The sequence below is a fragment of the Podarcis vaucheri genome, assembly GCF_965113315.1.
Source record: "Podarcis vaucheri genome assembly, chromosome: 6".
Classification (NCBI taxonomy): Eukaryota; Metazoa; Chordata; class Lepidosauria; order Squamata; family Lacertidae; genus Podarcis; species Podarcis vaucheri.
In genome coordinates this window covers 4962536-4984423 of record NC_138764.1, presented here as the reverse complement: position 1 = coordinate 4984423, position 21888 = coordinate 4962536, and the positions used below count along the sequence as shown (strand labels likewise).

Genomic DNA, 21888 nt, shown 5'->3' with positions numbered 1-21888 from the left:
CTCATTGGTTGTGGGAGCCTTTTCATACATTTCCTGGAGTGTCGGTAAATGTATAGGGCTTGTTCTGTTTGGGACATCCATCTAGCTGCTGTTCTTCTATTAAAGGACAGGATAAGAAGGAAAGGAGGTCAATTTTAAAAAGTCAACAATTTGGGGCAAAATGCTAACTTGAAATTGGCTTTTGGAAATTTCACCTGTGATCTGAATACAACAAAACCTTTTGCTGCTGAACTGCCTTCCCCCAAAGCACTGCTCAATCTAGAAGTGCTCCAAGATTACACAGCAAATGCATTTGTTTATATATGGGTGCACAGGCAGCAAGTGCAGCAGATGACCATTTTGAAAATGGCCCAAAGCACCCTTATAAATGATTCCTGGCAGGTGAAGCATTGGATTTGGTGCCTCTCTCCCTCTCTGACGCCTTCCCCAATGCCATTAGGCTTGGCACTCTGGGCTGCCTGCGCCCGTTCCCCCACCTCCTTGCCAGGACTAGATCGATGAACAGAATAAAGGTGTTTAGAATTATTTTCTTGAGCACGAATTCTAAGAGCTGAATCAGCACACCAGAGCAGAGTCTTTGTCATTAATGAATGGTTGGAAACATGTGAAATGGCATTGGGAGGTTGGCATGGGTATTTTAAGGAGGAGTATCACATCACTTTAGTCGTGCAGTTGTAATTTGGTAATGGTGCTGGGAGTTGTTGGGAGACACCTATTTCCCTCACACAATTACAATTTCCAGAAGAGGGAGAGAGATTTATTGTGCGCATGAGCAGGTTCCCAGACTACTGATGTAGTGCCACAATATTCCTTCCCCAGTCCTGCTGCTGCCATGCTACCCAGAGCTAAGACAAGATTTAGCCTTACTTTCTATCCACACCTGAGCTTGTGGTTTATCTCATGCCAAACAAACCATGAGCTCTCTGTAACCAAGGTTTGCTCTTGATTTACTGCTCACTGTGTGAGGTACGGACATAATACAAAGCCAAACCGTGGTGCAGCCCCAGGTAGCATGGCAACAGCAAACAGGGGGAGGGTGCTGAACGAAGCCAGTCTGGGAACCTGTTCGCTGGCTGGTTTGTGCTAAGTCATGGATTGGATTGGCATTACGTCCAAACTGTTAATATGAGCTGGGTTTCCCCCAGTAATGAAGCATTCCTACAAAGTGTCCCAATTTGGCTGGAACAAGGTAATTTTGGGAACTGCCTCTCACAACTTTGCTAGTGCATGCCAAATAATAAAATCCTAAGCACTGACATTTTGCGAGTGACAGTAAGAGCAGTCTAGCAAAAAATGTGTGTGAAATTTAGCCACCAGCTACCCTTCCTCCGGGCTCTTTTTTTGTCACTTCATTTTCTGCTCTTTATCATCTGTACAGCTTCCTTACCTCTGGGTTCCCTGTAAGGGTTCCCTGGGTTCCCTGTTTCCTGGCAAACTGAACGTGTGGAACTCTGCTGGTTCAACCACTCAGGATCAGAGGCTTCACTGCCACCATTGCAATACAATATAGCTGCATTTATGCCAGCTGAATGCTTATAGGGAATACATATAGCAAAGTACTAAGGTTTTGGGGCTTGTTTGTTTTGCCAGTACTGAATATACTACAATTTCACCAGGCATTCCCAAGTACTTTCAAGCCCAAGGGCTACAAACTTTCCTTCTTTCTCTTTAGTTCTTTCTTTCACAAGAAAGCTAAAATTCTCTGGATACTGAACTTTTATTTCTAATGAAACATTCTGTGTTTATGCAGAGTTATGTAACATTGCCTAGGAATCCATTCAACTTGCAGCAGTAGCAGCAGCAATGAAATTAAATTAGATATGTACATCAGACAAAAAACACCTCAATGTACTAATAATTTGTGATTAAAGTAAAAATGGAAAGTGAAGCAACGATACCTAAGTCTATATTTAAAACAAATCCCCTCACCTCTTCAGCTACCTGCCCCGGTTCCCCCAGCCTCCACTATCTTTCTTAGCAACCAACTCACTTTCATCAGATCCCGGTGATGTTCCAGTACAGTGCAGGTGGTCTGCCAAGTATCCTGATAACATTCCCAGGGGTCCACCCTACAGTGAGAAAAGGAAAAGAAAGTCTGCCTTGACAATCACGAATCATGATAATTGGTTATTTTAATTTAATATACCACAGTGCGAATACATAAACTGCTTGTCCATTTGCAAATATTCATTTATTATAGTTGGACCGAGATATTCCCGCTGGTCTTCCACCCAGATTACTGATTAGGTCCACACTCGAGCAGCTTCGGGAGTTTCTGAAATGCTTGGCCACTTCTGCAAGGCTCCACGGGGGTTAAAATGCTTCTTATTCATCTGATGTACTAATTTTAAAAACCTTATCAGGGGAGACAGGGATATATCAATCAGCTGTATTGTTGTCTCTACTCTCCAGTTTATTGCTGATTATTAAATACAGCATAAATCTCAGGGGTCATCTCTACTCCCATCAAGTAATTAATCAGAGGGTGACAGTCCCAGGAGTCTGAGAAGGAATCTATGCCTTTGATTTGGGCTTTACTGCCCTGGCTTTCAAATTCCTTAACTTTCACTTTTGTGAAATATATATATTTCCCAGTTACTTAGACATGCAGCATTCAACCCTTCCAGGTTCAGGGTGATTAGCTTTTAACCCCATCCTTTAAAATACAATTTCCATCCGTCTCAGACAACACCGCCAATGATCATCTGGGCCAAAATATCTGGAGGTCACCAGTTTAGGGAAGGCTGAACTCTCCTGCTACAGGAACCTTTTCTCTTTCTCTTTTCACTGAAATAATTATATGAATGTAATTAAATCATGTTCATTTCCAACTTGCTCAAATGAGGGGTTCATTTTTATATTGTATGAGTTTGTGGGTGCCAGACTTCCCTAAATTCCTGGTTCCAGTAGATGTTAGACTGGATGCCAGACCTGTGTTTATTATGCCAACATGAATTAAGACAGACCCATGTTTATTAAGCTGTGTGCTAAACACTTCTAACCCTTTAATTAAGGCAAGTGTTAACAGCTATTTAAGCCAGGCTAACTTCCTGGTACTGAGACATGGGTAGTGCTGTGGTCTAAACCACTGAGCCTCTTGGGCTTGCCGATCAGAAGGTAGGCAGTTCAAATCCCTGCCCGTTGCTCGGTCCCTGCTCCTGCCAACCTAGCAGTTCGAAAGCACATCAAAGTGCAAGTAGATAAATAGGCACCGCTCCAGTGGGAAGGTAAACGGCGTTTCCATGCGCTGCTCTTGTTCGCCAAAAGCGGCTTAGTCATGCTGGCCACATGACCCGGAAGCTGTAAGCTGGCTCCCTCGGCCAGTAAAGCGAGATGAGCACCGCAACTCCAGAGCCGTCCAGACTGGACCTAATGGTCAGGGGTCCCTTTACCTTTACCTTTAACTTCCTGGTGAGGTGATGGGCCATTAAGAAGAGCAAAGGATCAAGGGACTCCTCCTGAGATGGCAAATGGATGGGGCAGCTCCCTTCCTCAACGGATAATGCCAGAGATTAGATTGCAGCTCAGAGATGAATAAGGGCAGATGACTTGGGGCTTGTAACTGCAGTTCTGCCCATCATCATGCCAGGCTCATTAGCACTGCATTCCAGAAAGTGCACTGCATTCCAGAAAGACAACTCCTAAGTGGATGAGCAAACCTGACAGCAAGCTGGAACGCAGAAGGACGCTGCACAGGACTGTTCTGCTAACAGGCTACTTGACAAGAGTAATATCTGTCAACCAAAGCCAGCTTCTTACAGAATGAAATAGCAAGGCACAAAGAATACTCTAAAACTGGGTTCAGCAACTGGAAGCCCTTGGACCAAACCAGACCACCAGAGAGATGCCACATGTTCCCACTTCAGGGAGGAGCCAACTGAACTCAGAGGCAAAAGAGAAAAATGGAGAGGGAATGACAGGAGGGTTGGACTCGATAGCCCTTGTGGTCTATTCCAACTCTATGATTCTATGATTCTATGACATCATGTCTTCCTAGCTGGCTATGTAGGTTTGCACCTGTGAAAGGTAACAAAAGGGATGGCACTGGGGTATTTGCCATAGAAGAAAAGGCTAAAGCAGGTGGGGATTTATAGTCTGGGGTGGGGAAACTGCAAAGTGGGGATATGGCAAAAGTTTATGCAACTGAGTGAATTAAGAGAGATTATGATTTGGATTTCTCTCTGGTAGGACCCAGGATAACCCAATGAAATTCACTTGCACCAACAATGCAAATGACTTCACGCAATCAAGACTGACTTCAGAATCATGACCAAAAAAAAAGTGCTGATGCCCACTATCTTAGATGGAAACCAAAATGTCAATATTCTATTTTGCATCCTCTTTTTATATGGCACTACACTCACATCTTTCCGAAATCTTTCCATAAAGTGCCACACCAAAGGCTAGGCATAGCAGTCATGGGATAAGCGGACAGACAAATCCTCTTATGGTTCAGTAACTGGCTAAAGCAAGGAGGTGAGAATAAGAGAATGGTCAGTTCTCCCATTGGAGGGGTGTAAGAAGGGGGTTCCCCCCAGGAGAAGCATTGAGACGTAGCTGCTTAACTTGTTAAAAGACCTGGAATGAGGAGCAAACAGCAGGTTGGCCAAGTATGTGGATGTCACTAAATGGTTCAGGGTGGTAAAAGTTCATTGGCACCTGGAGGGTCGCAAGTTAGCCACCCCCTGCCCTCACCTTTTATTTTATATTTCCCTGTGCCTCTCAAAGTACATTTACTCATCTCCTGTAATTGCTTCTCCCCCTCCTTTCACAGTTATGGTAGCTCGTATCCTATTCTCCTGCAAATCGCGTATTTCTTTCATTATTCCAACCTGTTCATTTTACATTTTCCTCTTCCTCCAACAACAGCCTTCCTCTCTTATACCCTCCCTTCCCAATACCAAATATGTATTTATTGTAACCCCTGGTTTGAAGCAGGAGAGAAATTGTAATGAGGAGGCAACATTACAGGAGGAGAGTTTAACCCTTTCCTCCTATATCATCTCCTATATCATCTCAATTCTTCCCCCAAACCTGCTGTTTGTCCCACAGTGGAAAACATGCGGGAACAAGCATCCCATCTAGCTTGACCCTAAAAGGCAGTTGCAGCAGCTCCCTAGAGTGGCAAAACGCCAGTTCCAGCCCCACTCCACCTGAAACCCAGGATGTTTCCTCACTGACATATCTCAGGGCCTGGGCTTTTTCAGGATGTGGGAGCACATTGCAAAAGAATGCCAAAATTCCTAAGATCCTCTACATCCAACTCAGATTGGAAAGGAAGGAAGGAAGCATCAAAATCTCATAGGCTGAGCCAACAGCATAAAGGTCCTAATTGAAAACTTAATGAGCTACTAAACTGGGCTGTTTATCAAACATTTTCTTAGCAGCTGAACTTCTTTTCTTATACTCTCCACCTGAGGTTTACAGAGTTGTGAACTTGCTAATTAAGACACTCTCACTAATAATACTGTAAGGGTTCATTCATGCAGCGTAGGCCATCTCAAGGGAACAGAAGGGCTGGAAAAGAGGTTAGCCCAGGTTAACTCACCCCAGGTGAGGTACTGGGGCACTTTCATTACTGCATAATAAAGCAACTGGGTTAGGTTTGCAGAAATTGCAACTAAACAAGCCAAATTCTGCTGCTGACCAGCCATAGACCACAGACTGCCAAGGACTCAATAGATGTCCTAGCTTTGCTACCTACCAACAACGGCAACACAGGAGATGGGAATGCAAAGCACTGAGCAGGTCATGGTGGTGAGCAGCCCTGGGTGAGCCACAAGGTGGGAAACGCAGCACTAGATTTTCTTAACAATGTAAGATTAAAGAACAGGGAAATACAGTGGTGCCTCAGGTTCCATACGCTTCAGGTTACAGACACTGCTAATCCAGAAATGGTACCTCGGGTTAAGAACTTTGCTTCAGGATGAGGACAGAAATCGTGCTCTGGCGGCACGACGGCAGTGGGAGGCCCCATTAGCTAAAGTGGTGCTTCAGGTTAAGAACAGTTTCAGGTTAAGAACGGATCTCCGGAACGAATTAAGTACTTAACCCGAGGTACCACTGTATAAAGAAAGCACTTAATTATCTGTAAATGCTCCTGAAGGAACTGGACTACCCCAGGGAAATTTGGTCCTTACTGGCTTAGATAGTGCAGGGATGAAAAACCTGCCTGGAAGTTGCAAGACTGCGAATCTTGTCCTCCCTCAGGACTGGCCACACTTGCCAGAGCTCCTGGGAGTTTGAATCCAGCAGCATCTGCCAGGCCATAGCTTGCCCACTACGGAGCTAGTGGCTCAACATTTAGTGGGCTGAATCTGAATTGACCTTTACTAGATGGGCTGCTCCAGTTCCTGGAGAGCTTAGAGGTGAGTGGTTCCCAAAAGCATTTCACCACAAACCTCTTGAGAATCTTTGGGGGTCTCGATGGACCACTTAATGGTTTTTCTGCCTGCTGCGCATTTGTAGTGTGCTGTGCCAGATGTTGTATGATTCTTAATTGTATTCCCCCCCTTTTTATATATTGTATTTTATTGCATCACAATTTGAATTATATAGAATTTAGAATAAAATAAATATATAAAAGCACTAAAAATGCAATTAAAATATCAACATAAAAATTAAATACAGTGGATGTGCTATCTCCCTTCAGCCACAAATCTACAGACATGCTGCAGACCACTGCATTAAACTCAGGTTCCACTGTATTGGCAAAAAATTGGAAAGGAGGCACTATCCCACAAAAGAAGATTGGTTAAATTATGTGATTATATAGAACTGGCAAAGTGAACAGCTGCCATAAGACACCAGACAAATCAGAAACTAAGGAGTGAATGGCAATGTGAAATGACTATATGAAAAAACACTGGTCAAAAGATAACATGCTAATATGCATAGATTAAGTATGTAAAGCTGAAATAGATAGACTTAATATATTAGGAATATCAGGGGTAAGATATGAAAGATGCAATATTAAAAAGACTGTAAAAAATAAAGAATGTTGATCTCTGGGGGAGGGAAGCCACAGGGGGAATTTGTATATATGTTTTTGTTTCTTCTTCTGTTATTATTTTATCTTTTATGTTAATTTTTACTTTTGTGTGTATGTTTTTAAGCAAGAAAAAAAAATGAGTGGCAATTTTGTTTTCCATACAAGCTAATAAGTGTTTGCCAACAGCTACAGATGCTTTGTCTCCCTTGCTGGCCTTGATGTAGGAACATGGATCTGAATGTATATCTTCATATTCTATTTGATCCTTATAGGCCTGTGATCTCTTGCTCTGGCCATCCCAAGTCTAACCTAAAGCCAAAAGTTTTTGATTTGCCTGCCAGAAAATGCTTGCAGAATGATGAACTGAGATCATCTGTTACACAAAGATTTACTCTCTGGGTAAATCTACTATTAATGAGAAAACTGCCTGCTAAAGAGTTACTGTAGTTCTAGCTGTTCCTTAAGGTGTTATTTTACTGAAAACCTTTATATCCCTTTTCCTAAAGAGCTCAAAGCAGCTGAGAAAGGAATATACAAATACAACAGTAATACAAAAGAATGACAAATGATAAAACAGGAGAAGACCAGCAGATGAAACAATTAAGAACATTGGGGGGGGGGGGAAACAGGCCTCAATGTAGGCAGGAAGAACAGAAGGATTCCTAAAAAGAAAGGTCTTTGCACTGCAGCAGAAGACCTGCCAAGGAAGAAGTGAGGCAGACCTCTCTAGGCTGCAAGTTCCAGAACTTGGGTACTGCCACCACTGGGAAAAGTACAAGAATATTTGGCTAGATTAGATGTATTCAAGTCTCCAGGGCCAGATGAGCTGCATCCAAGAGTATTAAAAGAACTGGCAGATGTGATCTCAGATCCACTGGCAGTCATCTTTGAGAATTCCTGGAGAACAGGCGAAGTCCCGGCAGAATGGAGGAGGGCAAATGTTGTTCCTATTTTCAAAAAGGGGAAAAGAGAGGACCCAAATAATTACCGCCCAGTCAGTCTGACATCAATAGCAGGGAAGATTCTGGAGCAGATCATTAAGCAAACAGTCTGTGAGCACCTAGAAAGGAATGCTGTGATCACCAATAGTCAGCATGGATTTCTGAAAAATAAGTCATGTCAGACTAACCTGATCTCGTTTTTTGACAGAATTACAAGCCTGGTAGATGAAGGGAACGCAGTGGATGTAGCCTACCTTGATTTCAGCAAAGCATTTGACAAGGTGCCCCATGATATTCTTGTAAAGAAGCTGGTAAAATGCGGTCTTGACTATGCTACCACTCAGTGGATTTGTAACTGGCTGACTGACCGAACCCAAAGGGTGCTCATCAATGGTTCCTCTTCATCCTGGAGAAGAGTGACTAGTGGGGTGCCACAGGGTTCTGTCTTGGGCCCGGTCTTATTCAACATCTTTATCAACGACTTGGATGATGGACTCAAGGGCATCCTGATCAAATTTGCAGATGACACCAAACTGGGAGGGGTGGCTAACACCCCAGAGGACAGGATCACACTTCAAAACGACCTTGACAGATTAGAGAACTGGGCAAAAACAAACAAGATGAATTTTAACAGGGAGAAATGTAAAGTATTGCACTTGGGCAAAAAAAATGAGAGGCACAAATACAAGATGGGTGACACCTGGCTTGAGAGCAGTACATGTGAAAAGGATCTAGGAGTCTTGGTTGACCACAAACTTGACATGAGCCAACAGTGTGACGCGGCAGCTAAAAAAGCCAATGCAATTCTGGGCTGCATCAATAGGAGTATAGCATCTAGATCAAGGGAAGTAATAGTGCCACTGTATTCTGCTCTGGTCAGACCACACCTGGAGTACTGTGTCCAGTTCTGGGCACCACAATTCAAGAAGGACACTGACAAACTGGAACGTGTCCAGAAAAGGGCAACCAAAATGGTCAAAGGCCTGGAAACGATGCCTTATGAGGAACGGCTAAGGGAGCTGGGCATGTTTAGCCTGGAGAAGAGGAGGTTAAGGGGTGATATGATAGCCATCTTCAAATATATAAAAGGATGTCACATAGAGGAGGGAGAAAGGTTGTTTTCTGCTGCTCCAGAGAAGCGGACACGGAGCAATGGATCCAAACTACAAGAAAGAAGATTCCACCTAAACATTAGGAAGAACTTCCTGACAGTAAGAGCTGTTCGACAGTGGAATTTGCTGCCAAGGAGTGTGGTGGAGTCTCCTACTTTGGAGGTCTTTAAGCAGAGGCTTGACAACCATATGTCAGGAGTGCTCTGATGGTGTTTCCTGCTTGGCAGGGGGTTGGACTCGATGGCCCTTGTGGTCTCTTCCAACTCTATGATTCTATGATTCTATGATTCTATGATTCTATGACCTCTCTGTCGCCGCTACAGAGCAGTGGCGTAGCATGGGTTGTCAGCACCCGGGGCAAGGCAAGTAATTTGTGCCCCCTAATCCGGTAGGGGCAGAGAGCTGCGAGTGCGAGCGCCCCCCCCCCGATGTTTCGCCCGGTGCGGCCGGGCCCCCCCTGCACCCCCCACGCTACGCCACTGCTACTGAGGCATGAATTTAAAGGGCAGGCAGAAGGGCTTCTGTTAATTATCATAATACTCAGGCAGGCTTACGTTGCCACTTTCCTTAGCTCATGTACAAATCAAACATATATTTGAGAAAAGGTAACATGAAACCTGAAGGTTCTTCTAAGACAAATATCTCAGGTAGTTAAGGAATTCAGTACTCTTTCATTACATCCTCAAGTTAGGGCTCATCGACCCTTACCTTTTGCCCTGGCGCTATCCCCATGAAAACCTGCTCTTTAACGCTGCATTGGAACAAACAGAAATTCAGGTTTGAAGCATGGTCCTGTGCCTACAAACACAGCACTAAAGGAAGTCTGGATGAGCCCTTAATATGTCAAGCCTTGTTAAGAGAGCAAGCCTATGCATGGTTTTTCAGAAGTAAGCCCCACTATGTTCAGTGAGGATTTCTCCCTAATAACTGTGTTCAGGGCAGTTGCCTCTCACTGTGAAAGGATGGGTCACAGTTACTTCTGAATTAGCTTCACAGTTACTTCTGAACACCAATGAGGCTTGCTCAGTACATTGCTGAGAAATGTCTTTCCTGCATGTTTGTGTGTATAATTTTAAATTGTAGTGTAAAAGCTGATTCACATGCTCTAATGAATTATAAGCTCAGGCCAGAAACTTAGTGATGGTGACATGTGCACTGCCTCTTGTACAGAATACTTCTCTGAATGAAGTTGACCCCTCATCGTTTGTTGCATCTGAAGTCGCTGCTTGCATACCTGTCTGCATGTTTCTGCTTCCATTAGGAGGATATGTAGTGCCAAGTCAGAAAGACCTGGATGTTAGATCGTGGAGGAAACATGTTCCTGTGCTCCAACCACTCAGACATTGCAGATAGCATGCTTTATGCGGTACCCTATCATACCTTATCCAGTCAGAGGACTGAACAGCCAGCTGGCACATTGTCAGGCGATGTCGGCTGGAGACCAGACCCTGCAAAGAACATAAGGTTGTCAGCAGAAGAAATGGAGGGAGATTCCACAGCACTGGACTTTTCGAAAGTTAAATATGTCTTCACTTAAGTGGTTCACTAGACTTGGGCCTGGAAGCCATTGCAGCATTAATGGGTAAGAGCTGGACTGGGGAAACCTGGATGGGCCATTAAGTTCCCATTAGTCATTAAGTTCACTGATCAGTTTTAATTGGTCACCAATTCATAGGCAGACCTACTTCACAGAGTTGTTCCACACAAACAGCTCCTAGATCTTCTGTAGGGTATTACTTTGGTGGTATCTGTCTGCCTTGAGAGACACCCTTGAGTGCACCTCCAAGGGTGAAGTCAAACTGCTGGAAAATCACAGTGCCTGCTGTGGCCGTAGAGCCTGGCAACTCAAAGCTGCTGCCTCCTGCGTTTTTGCCTCCTCACCAGGGCACAAGCTTGGGCTTTGTGTCTGGAGGTCCTGGGCTGCCCAGCCAGCAAGACCCGTCCCCCACTCAGGCTCACTGATGTGGTCCCAAGGAAACCAGAGCAATGCAGAGCAGAGCTTGGCTGCAGGAATTGCTTGAAGGAGGTGTACAGGACACCATCCAGCCATCTTAGAGACTCCACTCTGGATTTGTGTAGGGGCTACTCCTTAGCCTTTTCTTCTCCTGAAGATGTCCCTCAAGGCAGCAGGTACAAATTTTTCCTCAGGGTTTACTCTGAAAGACTTTCTCATGAATGAGTATAGGCACAGAGGTTTAGGATCAGAGTTTTCCTTCTCCTAGGTGGGCTACTTTCCCAGGTTGACGAGCCCCTTATGTAGCTACATTTAAATTTAGCAATGAACTATATTTCAAAAATATGAAGTTGCCTTATACTGAGTCACTACTTATACATTTTTCTATGGTATAGCTAGGGCTACTGCAGGGTGTTTGTATGAATCCTGCATACTAATATGGTAGTATGCCAAATTCTGCTTTAAAGGATGGCCATAAAACAAACAAAAATGCACATGGGCAATTGATAACAGGACTATCTGGTCCATAAAGCTGCCACCTTCACTCTGTCTCACTCTAGAGGGTTCTAGAATCAGCTGTGATGGGCTCTTTCCCACTCTGTTCATAGCCTTATCACAACGTCACTTCTGCGCAAGGACAGCCCTATTTTACCTCACAGGGAATCTGTACCTTGAACAGCCTCATGACAGGCCAATGTTCAGCAGGTGCAGCATTTCACTGCTGCATCTTCATGACAAAAAGTGTTGCACCTGTTGAGAATTTCTGCCTGTTTTACCACCATTGTAAAAGGAAAAAAGTGGCACCTATTCAGCTAGAAACCTTAGGAACTGCTTCTGGGTGCCACTCGCATTCATCATTAATGGATATTATATTGGCAGCATCACAAACATTGGAAAGAATAAAAGGGCCGACCCACCTGCTTCCCGTAGGAGTCATGTACAGGCGAGACAATTCCACCAATGACAATGAATCTTCCTGTCTTGTGCAGATAATCCCGGGCTCTTTCTAGTAGAAAGGAAAGGGCGGCAGAGGAGAGAGAAACAAATGAGTGTTTAAATTCTTTTCACCAGATATGAAAAAGCAGGCCAAACCAGTCCAAATATGCAGGCACAGAGGACTGCAACGCTTTTCAAAAACAATGGATCTCTACATCTGTACAAAAGCCATCAATGAATTCTGCCTTGTTCCCTAGGACCCACCTGCACCTGCCTTGAGGAATCTCTCTGCCCATCTTTATCTCTGTAAGATAAATTATTTAAATCGAGGAAACTCTTTATTTACTGTGTTTGCAGTTGTTTAAGATAAAACCTATTTTGAAAAAAAACTACTTTTGCCATTTTTATGGACATTTACTGCTTGTTTGCAGTAGTAATGCAGTAATCATTGTATCACCACCCTGTTCATTGTTTTATTCTTAATTTCCCCAATTAAGCAAGCCAATATTGGTAGCTCTAAAGTCATTGTGCCCATTGCAATGGCAGCCATGTTGAATTTTTAAACTTACAACTCCTCATTTTTGGAATTTGAAACATGACTTTGGAATTCAAAAAATATTGTGATTAAATTAATAAAATTTAGTTTTGCTTGGTAAGTAAAAGGTGTGTTAAATTGCATAGAAATATTTTAAAAAGATTGCCAAATACTTGCAATTGTTGTTGCTATTATTAATTATTATTATTTCACATTACCTAACATTTTCAAAGGGTAAAAATAAAATTATTTGGTTTCCCAAAAGCAGTTTATGTGCTTCTTCCTCAAACACAGACTTGCCAAGTTAAGTGTCCAATCACAAAATTAATAGCATATTTAAGTTGATGGAGTGGCCCTTTTCCCATCTCTCTCTCTGTTGCAGTATGACTAACAATCCTGAATCCCTAAGTACCCTGTGATTATATCTAGCCCTACGCCTTCAGGGAGTACAGCATTTCTACCAACTTTGCAAATAAATAAATAAATAACAATAATAATAATAATTATTATTATTTATTTATACCCCAGCCACTCTGAGCAGCTTCCAACAAAAGATTAAAAATACATTAAAACATCAGTTTTAATTTAAATGTATGTTATATATAAATTAAATAGCAACTGGGTGACGTATTGTCCAGTTGGCAAAATCATGCCAGACATTACTTTGCATTTGTCTGTTGACTCAATTATCACATTAAAGGAACGTCTGCACACTTTAAAACCAAACCAAACCACAAAGCCTTATCCTACTGACACAGTTTGCTTAGTAGCAAATATAGGCCAGGCATCACAACTATGATGGGACAAACCTGCATAATACACTTTGGTTTGCAAATATTCAAGAAGCAGCAATATATGATGGTAATTTTCAAACCAAAAGGACAAGAACAACTGAAGCTGAAGGGGAAAGCCAGGGGAAGCTTCATGGGAGTCAAAAGGATTCTTTAGTTGATTAACTGGTTAGTTGATTAATTGGTTAATCAATGTTATTCATCTTTTTCATAAAAGTTATATACCGCTTGATAGTAAAAAATGAATAAATCTCAAAGCAGTTTAATTAAAAAATCTTCAACAACAAAACACTGCCCTTGATTAAATTGGGCAGATCTTTTTTTAATAAAAATGTTTTATTTGATCAGGTGATGGCTCTAATCTAAACAAACCAGGAGCTAAGAGAGTGACTGGGAAATCTCCAGTCCAAATCTTCCTTCACTTTCACCTTCACCTTCACCTTCCTAGGTCACCTTACACCAGCTGCTCCCTCTTAGCCTCAGCCTTGCAATCCACAGATGATAGAGCAGACCTACCTTGGAGGGTTATTGCAAGGATGAGTGAGATAGTGTGTGCAAAGTGCTTTGAAGAGCAAAGCACTAGATAAGCAGTCAGTATTTTTAGCATCTGCACGCAAGCTATTTCAAAAGCAAGACTACAGAATCTGGATAATGGCTGAGGCCTTGAAACTACAGCAAAAAAACAAACCAACAAACCCAAACATGGTACATTTCTGATGAGAGACTCTGTGACAGAGAGAACTTGGAATTCAGTCAAACAAAAATGCTGCCTAGTACATAACAAAAGGGTTGTACGTTAAATCTTCTAAAGCTTTTGAATTCAGAAAGCTCAGGCCGTCACTCTGCCTTAATTTTATCCCGGCTGTCCTTGCCAAAACTCCAGTACAGGCACTGCAAGCCAGTCAGATTGTCAGCCTTAGATCTCAGTATTGTAGCTTTGTGCGTTCCCTTGTCAAAACCTTCACACCAAGTTGGATCTCTGCTCTTAATTCTGGCTGTCATTGGCCTCCCAGTTAATATATATATCCACAAATAGAAAGAGATAGAGAGAAACCACCCTCTGCACTCTGCAAAAAACACCTGCAATTGTCCCCCAGCTGTTCTTAACTTCATATCCTAAACATCCTGGGATTAGAGATTCTGAAAAAATGACTCCTTTCTTTTACCCTGTCACAATAACTATCAGCCAAATCTCACAACTCGTGGCTAAAGCAGGCAGTAGCAAGGCGGACCTTTCCATTAGGCAGAGTGAGGCAACTGGACTTCCGGAGGCGGCGCATTCAGCAATGGCGGTCCTCTTCAGTTGCTGAAGAGGGGCTCCGCGGAAAAGGGTCGTGCGCTGCGGCACAGCGACGACCCACCTAGAGAAACCACGGGTAGAGTGAGCCCGTGGCCGTGGGGTTCGGCGGGCACCAGAAGCGACCTCAGAAACGCAGAAGAGGTATCGGAACGTGGAGGGGGTAGCGGTGCTGTGAATCCATCGCTCTTTCCGCGGAAGTGAAGCCGCGCGGCTGCTGCTGATCAGCGCTGACCTTTCTTCCTTGAACAACTGAACTGAAACAACTTACTCGTGAGTAAGAAACCTGAGGCTTTATTTGAACTTAATTTGGTGAAATTTGGCTGAAAGCGGGAGACGCTAAAAAGGAAGTCAGTTATCCGGCTCTGTTTAAAGTATCGAGCAAAGACTTTTTTAAAGCGGAAGCATTGAAAGGAGGTTAAAAGAAGTTGGAATCTACTTTGCAAATTCGGTCTGGACTGTTTAAAACCTAAAGAAAAGTTATAACAGTTTTATAAGTGGATAAAGACTGAGTCCCTCTTTCTATTTACCCGTGGATTACAAAGTAATGAAACCTGGCTCCCGGTCTGCCTGGATACAAGTAACATCAGACTGCGGTAACTGTATATAAAATATAAAGCCATATTGGGCTACTTTGTACTTATAAAAAAGAAAGGAACTGTTGCATGCACCTTTGTTAAGAACTTTTATTCTCTGCAGTTAAAATTGAATGGAGGGTTCCCCCCCTTGTTTTGGACTTTATTTAACTTTTTTTGTGGGAACTTAATGGTAGAAATTTTCCATCCTTCCTTCCTAATTTTTTTGGGAGCTCCCCCTACTGGATCGTAGAATTATTAGTCTCTGAGAACTGCTGGTTGATTTGGAACTTTTTATATCTGGATGTTTCCCATGGGATTTACAATTTGACCTTGACTCAGGGACAGCTGTGGAATGAGTGGCGCAGCAAAAACAAGGGCTGGAAAGAAAGCAAAACAATCTGAACTATTGCAAACAACTTTGCCTGTGCAGCTACGTAGATCGTCTGTCCCAATTGTGACAGGTCTGCAAGAAGGACAACCTATACAGCCACCTCTTGGGGAGATGGCTGCTGGAGGGTTAGATCCTGTCTCTAAAGAAATATTGGACCAACTGGCAGCATTGAATAAGAAAGCTGATGAACAAGCAGCTAGATTTGATGAACAATCTGCTAAATTTGACCAGGTGACAGCTTCAATTAATAAATTGACAGACCAAGTCACTAAGAATACACAGGCAATAGGTAATATCGAAAAGACTACAACAGAAAATCGAAAATTAGTCGAAGAAGTAAACACAAAAGCAGACGAAAATAAAAAGAGGATAGAGGAATTAAGAGGAGAGGTAAGACCACTGAGTAGACAGGTTACTGAACAGCAAGCGTACCTGTCCCTGGCAGAACTGAAAAATAGGGAAAGCAATCTCAGGCTTAGAAATATCCCAGAATCAGCAAAAGAGGACTTGATTAGCTTTTTGACAACAGAAATATCTAAATTCTGGGGATTGGCAGAAGAGAAGGACTTTAAAATCGTCACCGCCTTTAGATTAGGAAGAGTGGTCAAGAAGGATAAACCAAGAGATTGCCTGATCATTTTGAGATCCAAGCAAGAAAAAGATAACATACTCGGCCTGCACTTTAAAAACTCATTGGTGATTCAGGGAAAGACGGCAGAAATCTTTAGAGACATACCAAAACAGCTATTGGATTTAAGAGCTACACCTAGCAAGCTTATTGAGAAACAACACAATCCCTTATAGGTGGGAATTCCCTCAAGGACTATCCTTTACCTTGAAAGGGAGGAAGGTAAGAATAAGAACAGCAGAGGAGCAAGAAAAGTTCCTAAACGACCACGGGGAGGACCTTCGGAAAGGAGTAGCAGGAGCCTGGCCACCTCCTTCGTTTGGCCTCAATCCGGTTCCACCTCCAGATAAAGAAGACAAAGGAGACATTCCCACTGACAAATAAATTGATCCAGGATGTCTCTGCAGCTTCTTAGTTGGAATATTAATGGCGCAAATTCTCCCGAAAAAAGGGAAAAGATTTTCCATATATTGAGAAAAGAACAATTGGACGTCATTTGCCTCCAAGAAACACATGTGACTAGGCTCCACAGGAGAGTATTAATTAACAAGAGACTAGGCCAAGAATTTATTTCATCAGACAAGGTAAAAAAAAGAGGAGTAGTGATTTATGCAAAGGAGAGCCTAGCACCAAAATTGGTGTTTAAAGATGAACAAGGAAGAATTTTGGCGATCGAAATACAATCACAAGGAGAAAAATTTTTGATAGTTGGAATATATGCACCAAATGATGGGAAATCGGAATTCTATGGGAGGCTGCATGAGACAATGCTGGACCATATTGACTATACTAACATCATTTTGATGGGAGATATGAATGGGGTAGTCTCTACCTACATGGATAAGTCACAAAACCAAAATTTGAATAAGGACGGCAGACTTCCAAAGACTTTTTTTGAACTTACAGACAATATGGATCTGATTGATATTTGGAGGACAAAGAACCCTCTAGGCAAGGAGGGAACATTCTTTTCTGAGGCCCACCTATCATGGACAAGAATTGACCAAATCTGGACATCTAGAGGATTGGCACCTAAGACAAAAAAAATAGAGATCTGCCCTAAAACTTGCTCCGACCATAATGCTTTGAAAATTGACTTTGAAAATGGACGGTGACCCCTTGCTGGCAGAGGAGCTTAACCTCTTCTTTGCTCGCTTCGAGAAGGAGCCACCTGAGACGCCGGTATTACAGCCACCAGCCCATAGGGGCCCCTCATTCACGGTAGAGGAACATGAGGTGAGACAGGTTTTGAGGATGGCGAATCCGAGGAAGGCGGCTGGACCTGATGGCATCACTGGAAAGGTGTTGAAGGGCTGTGCGGATCAGCTGGCGAGGGTCTTTACTAAGATCTTCAATAAGTCCTTACACCAGTCTATTGTCCCACCCTGCCTGAAGTCGTCAACTATTGTCCCTCTGCCTAAAAAATCCACAATCAGTAGTTTGAATGACTATAGACCAGTTGCACTGACTCCAATCATCATGAAGTGTTTTGAGAAACTGGTGCGCCGTCACATTATCTCCTGTCTTCCATCAACTTTTGACAACTACCAGTTTGCATACAGAGCAAATAGATCCACAGAAGACGCCATCAATACCACTCTCCATGCTGCTTTGTCCCATCTGGAGCAGCCGGGGAGTTATGTGAGGCTGCTGTTTGTGGATTTTAGCTCTGCTTTTAACACTATCCTCCCCCATAGACTGGTGTCCAAGCTAGAGGCGATTGGACTCTCCAACTCCACCTGTCTCTGGGTTTTGGATTTTTTGTCAGAACGTTCCCAGAGGGTTAGAGTAGGGTCACACATGTCCACAGCCCTTAGCCTTAACACCGGCTCACCACAGGGTTGTGTGTTGAGTCCCCTGCTCTACACTATCTATACGTATGACTGTACAGCCATCTATTCCAGCAACAAAATCATCAAGTTTGCTGATGACACTACGGTGGTAGGGCTCATTTCAGGAGGGGATGAGTCCGCCTATCGGGACGAGGTGGAGCGGCTCTGTGTTTGGTGTGGAGAGAACAATCTGGCTCTTAATACGGCTAAGACCAAGGAATTGGTGGTGGATTACAGGGAAAAAAAGGCGGACATTCAGCCCTTGTATATCAACGGGGAACGGGTGGAGAGGGTGGCGGAATTCAGGTTTTTGGGAGTAGCTATCGATCAGGGCATGACTTGGAGCGCACATACCACTGCTCTGGTGAAGAAGGCCCAGCAGAGAATTTATTTCCTCAGACTTTTAAAGAAAAACAATCTGAGTGAGAGACTGCTGGTGTCCTTCTACCGAGGCTCCATAGAGAGCATTCTTACATACTGTATTTGTGCTTGGTTCTCCAGTTGTACAGCTAGGGAGAGGAAGGTGCTCCAGAAGGTCATAACCACAGCCCAAAGGATTATTGGTCATCCTCTCCCATCTTTGGAAGAACTGTACGGTTCCCGTTGTCTTAGGAAAGCAAATAACATCCTGCAGGATTCATCTCACCCGGGACACTGTCTGTTTGCACTACTGCCTTCTGGCAGAAGATATAGAAACATCAAGTCAAAGACAAATAGACTGAAAAACAGTTTCTATCCAAGAGCTGTGGCCCTTTTGAATGCTGTAACTCATTAGTGTGACCTGGGAGTTTGATGGGTGTGGTGTGGGTGTGGCTGGAATGTGGTTTGTTTGGTTGTTGTTGTTGTCTTGCTTTTGTTGTTTTAAGGGATGGCATCCAATTTCGTTGCACTTTGTGCAATGTTGCACTTGTGTAATGACAATAAAGAATCTATCTATCTATCTATCTATCTATCTACCTATCATGGACAAGAATCGACCAAATCTGGACATCTAGAGGATTGGCACCTAAGACAAAAAAAATAGAGATCTGCCCTAAAACTTGCTCCGACCATAATGCTTTGAAAATGGACTTGAGACTCACACCAGCTGGATCCTTCAGATGGAGAATGAATGACTACTTGTTTAGAGACCAGGAGATCGTGAAGAAGGCCCAAAAAACGTTGAAAGACTATTTTGAAATAAATTTGAATACTTCGGTGGAAAAGAAAACAATCTGGGACGCGAGCAAAGCTGTTATGAGAGGGTTCCTGATACAACAGAACACTATTAAGAAGAAACTCTGGAATGGTAAAAAGGACAAGATTTTGGATAAAATAAGAGATGGAGAGAAAAAGCTGAGACTAAATCCAAAATCAAAAGAAGTTTTAAGAGAAATAAAATTTTATCAAGCACAATATACGAAATTGATAAACCAAGAAATTGAATGGAAAATTAAACAGATGAAACAAAGATCATTTGAATCGGCAAACAAATGTGGGAAGCTGCTGGCATGGCAGCTGAAAAAGAGACAAAAACTGAACTTTGTTACCAATCTGGAGGTCGAAGGAGAATGTATTCAGAAACCAGAAGAAATTAGAAAGTGTTTCCAGAGATATTTTAAAAAACTGTATACCCAAGGACCACAAGCAGAGATTGAAATAAATAATTTCTTAAAAAGTTATGGCCTGCAAAAGTTAACACAAGACAAACAAATAGCCCTGAACTATAAAATAACACAACAGGAAATTGAAAGTGCCATTCAGAACATGCAAACAGGCAAATCCCCAGGCCCAGACGGACTTACCTCCAAATATTATAAGACACTGAAGGAATATCTGACACAGCCACTAATGGAGGTATGCAATCAGATTATGGAGGGGAAGGGGGCACCAGAATCGTGGAAAGAAGCATTTATTACTTTGATACCAAAATTGGAATCTGAAAAGACTCAACTTAAGAATTATCGTCCCATCTCACTCCTAAATGTGGATTACAAAATTTTTGCTGATATCTTAGCAAATAGACTGAAAAAAGTTTTGAATGAAGTAATTCATAAGGACCAAGCAGGCTTTCTTCCTGGTAGGCACTTGTCTGATAACACTAGGAATATTATTGATGTTTTGGAGTTACTACAGACAAATATGAATATGAAAGCAGTCTTGATTTTCATAGACGCGGAGAAGGCCTTTGACAATATATCTTGGAAATTTATGAAGAAAAATCTGGAAGGGATGGGAGTGGGAAGGTCGTTTCAAAATGGTATCGAAGCAATTTATTCAGAACAAAAGGCTAAGTTGATAGTAAATAGTGTGGTGACAGAGGAGTTTAAAATTGAAAAAGGGACACGACAGGGGTGCCCCCTATCACCCTTGTTATTTATTTCTGTTCTGGAGGTGTTGCTGAACTTGATCAGGAGGGATCAGCTGGTGGAAGGAATACAGGTCGGAGAAAAACAATACAAACTGAAGGCTTTTGCAGATGATTTGGTTTTGACATTACAGGAGCCAGAAACCAGTACAAAAAGAGCTTTAGAACTAATTTCTGAGTTTGGTCGGGTGGCGGGATTCAAGTTGAACAAACAAAAAACTAAGGTTTTGGCAAAAAACTTGACATCTTCAGAAATAGATGGGTTCCAGAAGGAAACAGAATTAAATGTGGTTGCAAAGGTGAAATACCTGGGGGTTAACTTGACAGGGAGAAATTTGAATTTATTTAAGGATAATTATGAAAAATGCTGGTCGGAAATTAAAAAGGACTTAGAAACTTGGTCAAGATTGAAACTTTCCTTGTCGGGAAGAATTGCAGCAGTTAAGATGAATGTATTGCCAAGAATGTTGTTTCTGTTTCAAACCCTTCAGATCGTGGACAGAGTGGACTGTTTTGGAAAGTGGCAGAGGGATATCACGAAGTTTGTCTGGCAGGGCAAAAAGCCCCGAATAAAATTTAAGATATTAACAGATGCAAAGGAAAGAGGGGGGTTTGCCCTGCCGGACTTAAGATTGTATTATGAAGCTGCATCCTTCTGCTGGATGAAGGATTGGTTTCTGTTAGAAAACACTGATGTCCTAGATCTGGAAGGGCATAGTAATGCTTTTGGGTGGCATGCATATTTGTGGTACGACAAGGTAAAGTCTCATAAATTGTTCAAAAACCATATTGTCAGGAAAGCTCTATTCATTGTCTGGACTAAATATAAGGACTTACTTGAAAGTAAGACCCCGAGGTGGTTATCACCGACGGAGGCTAAGGCCATAAAACTACGTAACATGGAGAGTGGCTGGGTAAAATACTGTGAGATAATAGAAAGAGATGGTGATACCTGGAGGTTGCAGAGTTTTGAAAAATTGAAAGGAAAGGTGCGAGACTGGTTTCATTATGCCCAAATTTTATAGATTTTCAAAAAGGACAAAAAAATTGGTTTCCAGGTGGAAAAATCAAAATTAGAGACAGAACTACTTGAACCTAAGACGAAAGTGCTTTCAAGAATGTATAACTTGTTGCTTAAATGGAATACTCAAGATGAGACAGTTAAATCAGCTATGATAAAATGGGCACAAGACATTGGGTACAACATTATGTCTGAAGACTGGGAAAGGTTGTGGACCACCAGTATGAAATTCACGGCATGTAGTGCCTTAAAAGAAAACATTATGAAAATGGTATACAGGTGGTACATGACCCCAGTTAAACTTGCAAAGATATATCATTTGTCTGATAATAAATGTTGGAAATGCAAGGAGGCTGAAGGAACATTTTTCCACCTCTGGTGGACATGCCCGAGGGTGAAGGCTTTTTGGGAAATGATTTACAATGAGTTGAAAAAGGTGTTTAAATACACCTTTCATAAGAAACCAGAGGCCTTCCTCCTGGGCATTGTAGGCCAGAGAGTGTTTAAAAAGATAGAACCTTTTTTTTATATGCA

General features: G+C 42.5%; 1 protein-coding gene across 4 annotated transcripts in view; it reads right to left on the bottom strand.

Annotated features, from left to right (window-relative positions):
* NMNAT2 (nicotinamide nucleotide adenylyltransferase 2) overlaps positions 1-21888 on the bottom strand; it is a 90828-nt gene that overhangs the window by 17524 nt on the left and 51416 nt on the right. For all 4 annotated transcript variants that reach the window (XM_082226682.1, XM_082226679.1, XM_082226681.1 and 1 more), the window contains 3 exons: positions 11916-12004; positions 10425-10492; positions 1991-2069 (listed from right to left, as the gene is read on the bottom strand). In XM_082226682.1, coding sequence (XP_082082808.1) covers positions 1991-2069; positions 10425-10492; positions 11916-12004 — 236 coding nt within the window. The remainder of the gene's footprint in view (positions 1-1990; positions 2070-10424; positions 10493-11915; positions 12005-21888) is intronic.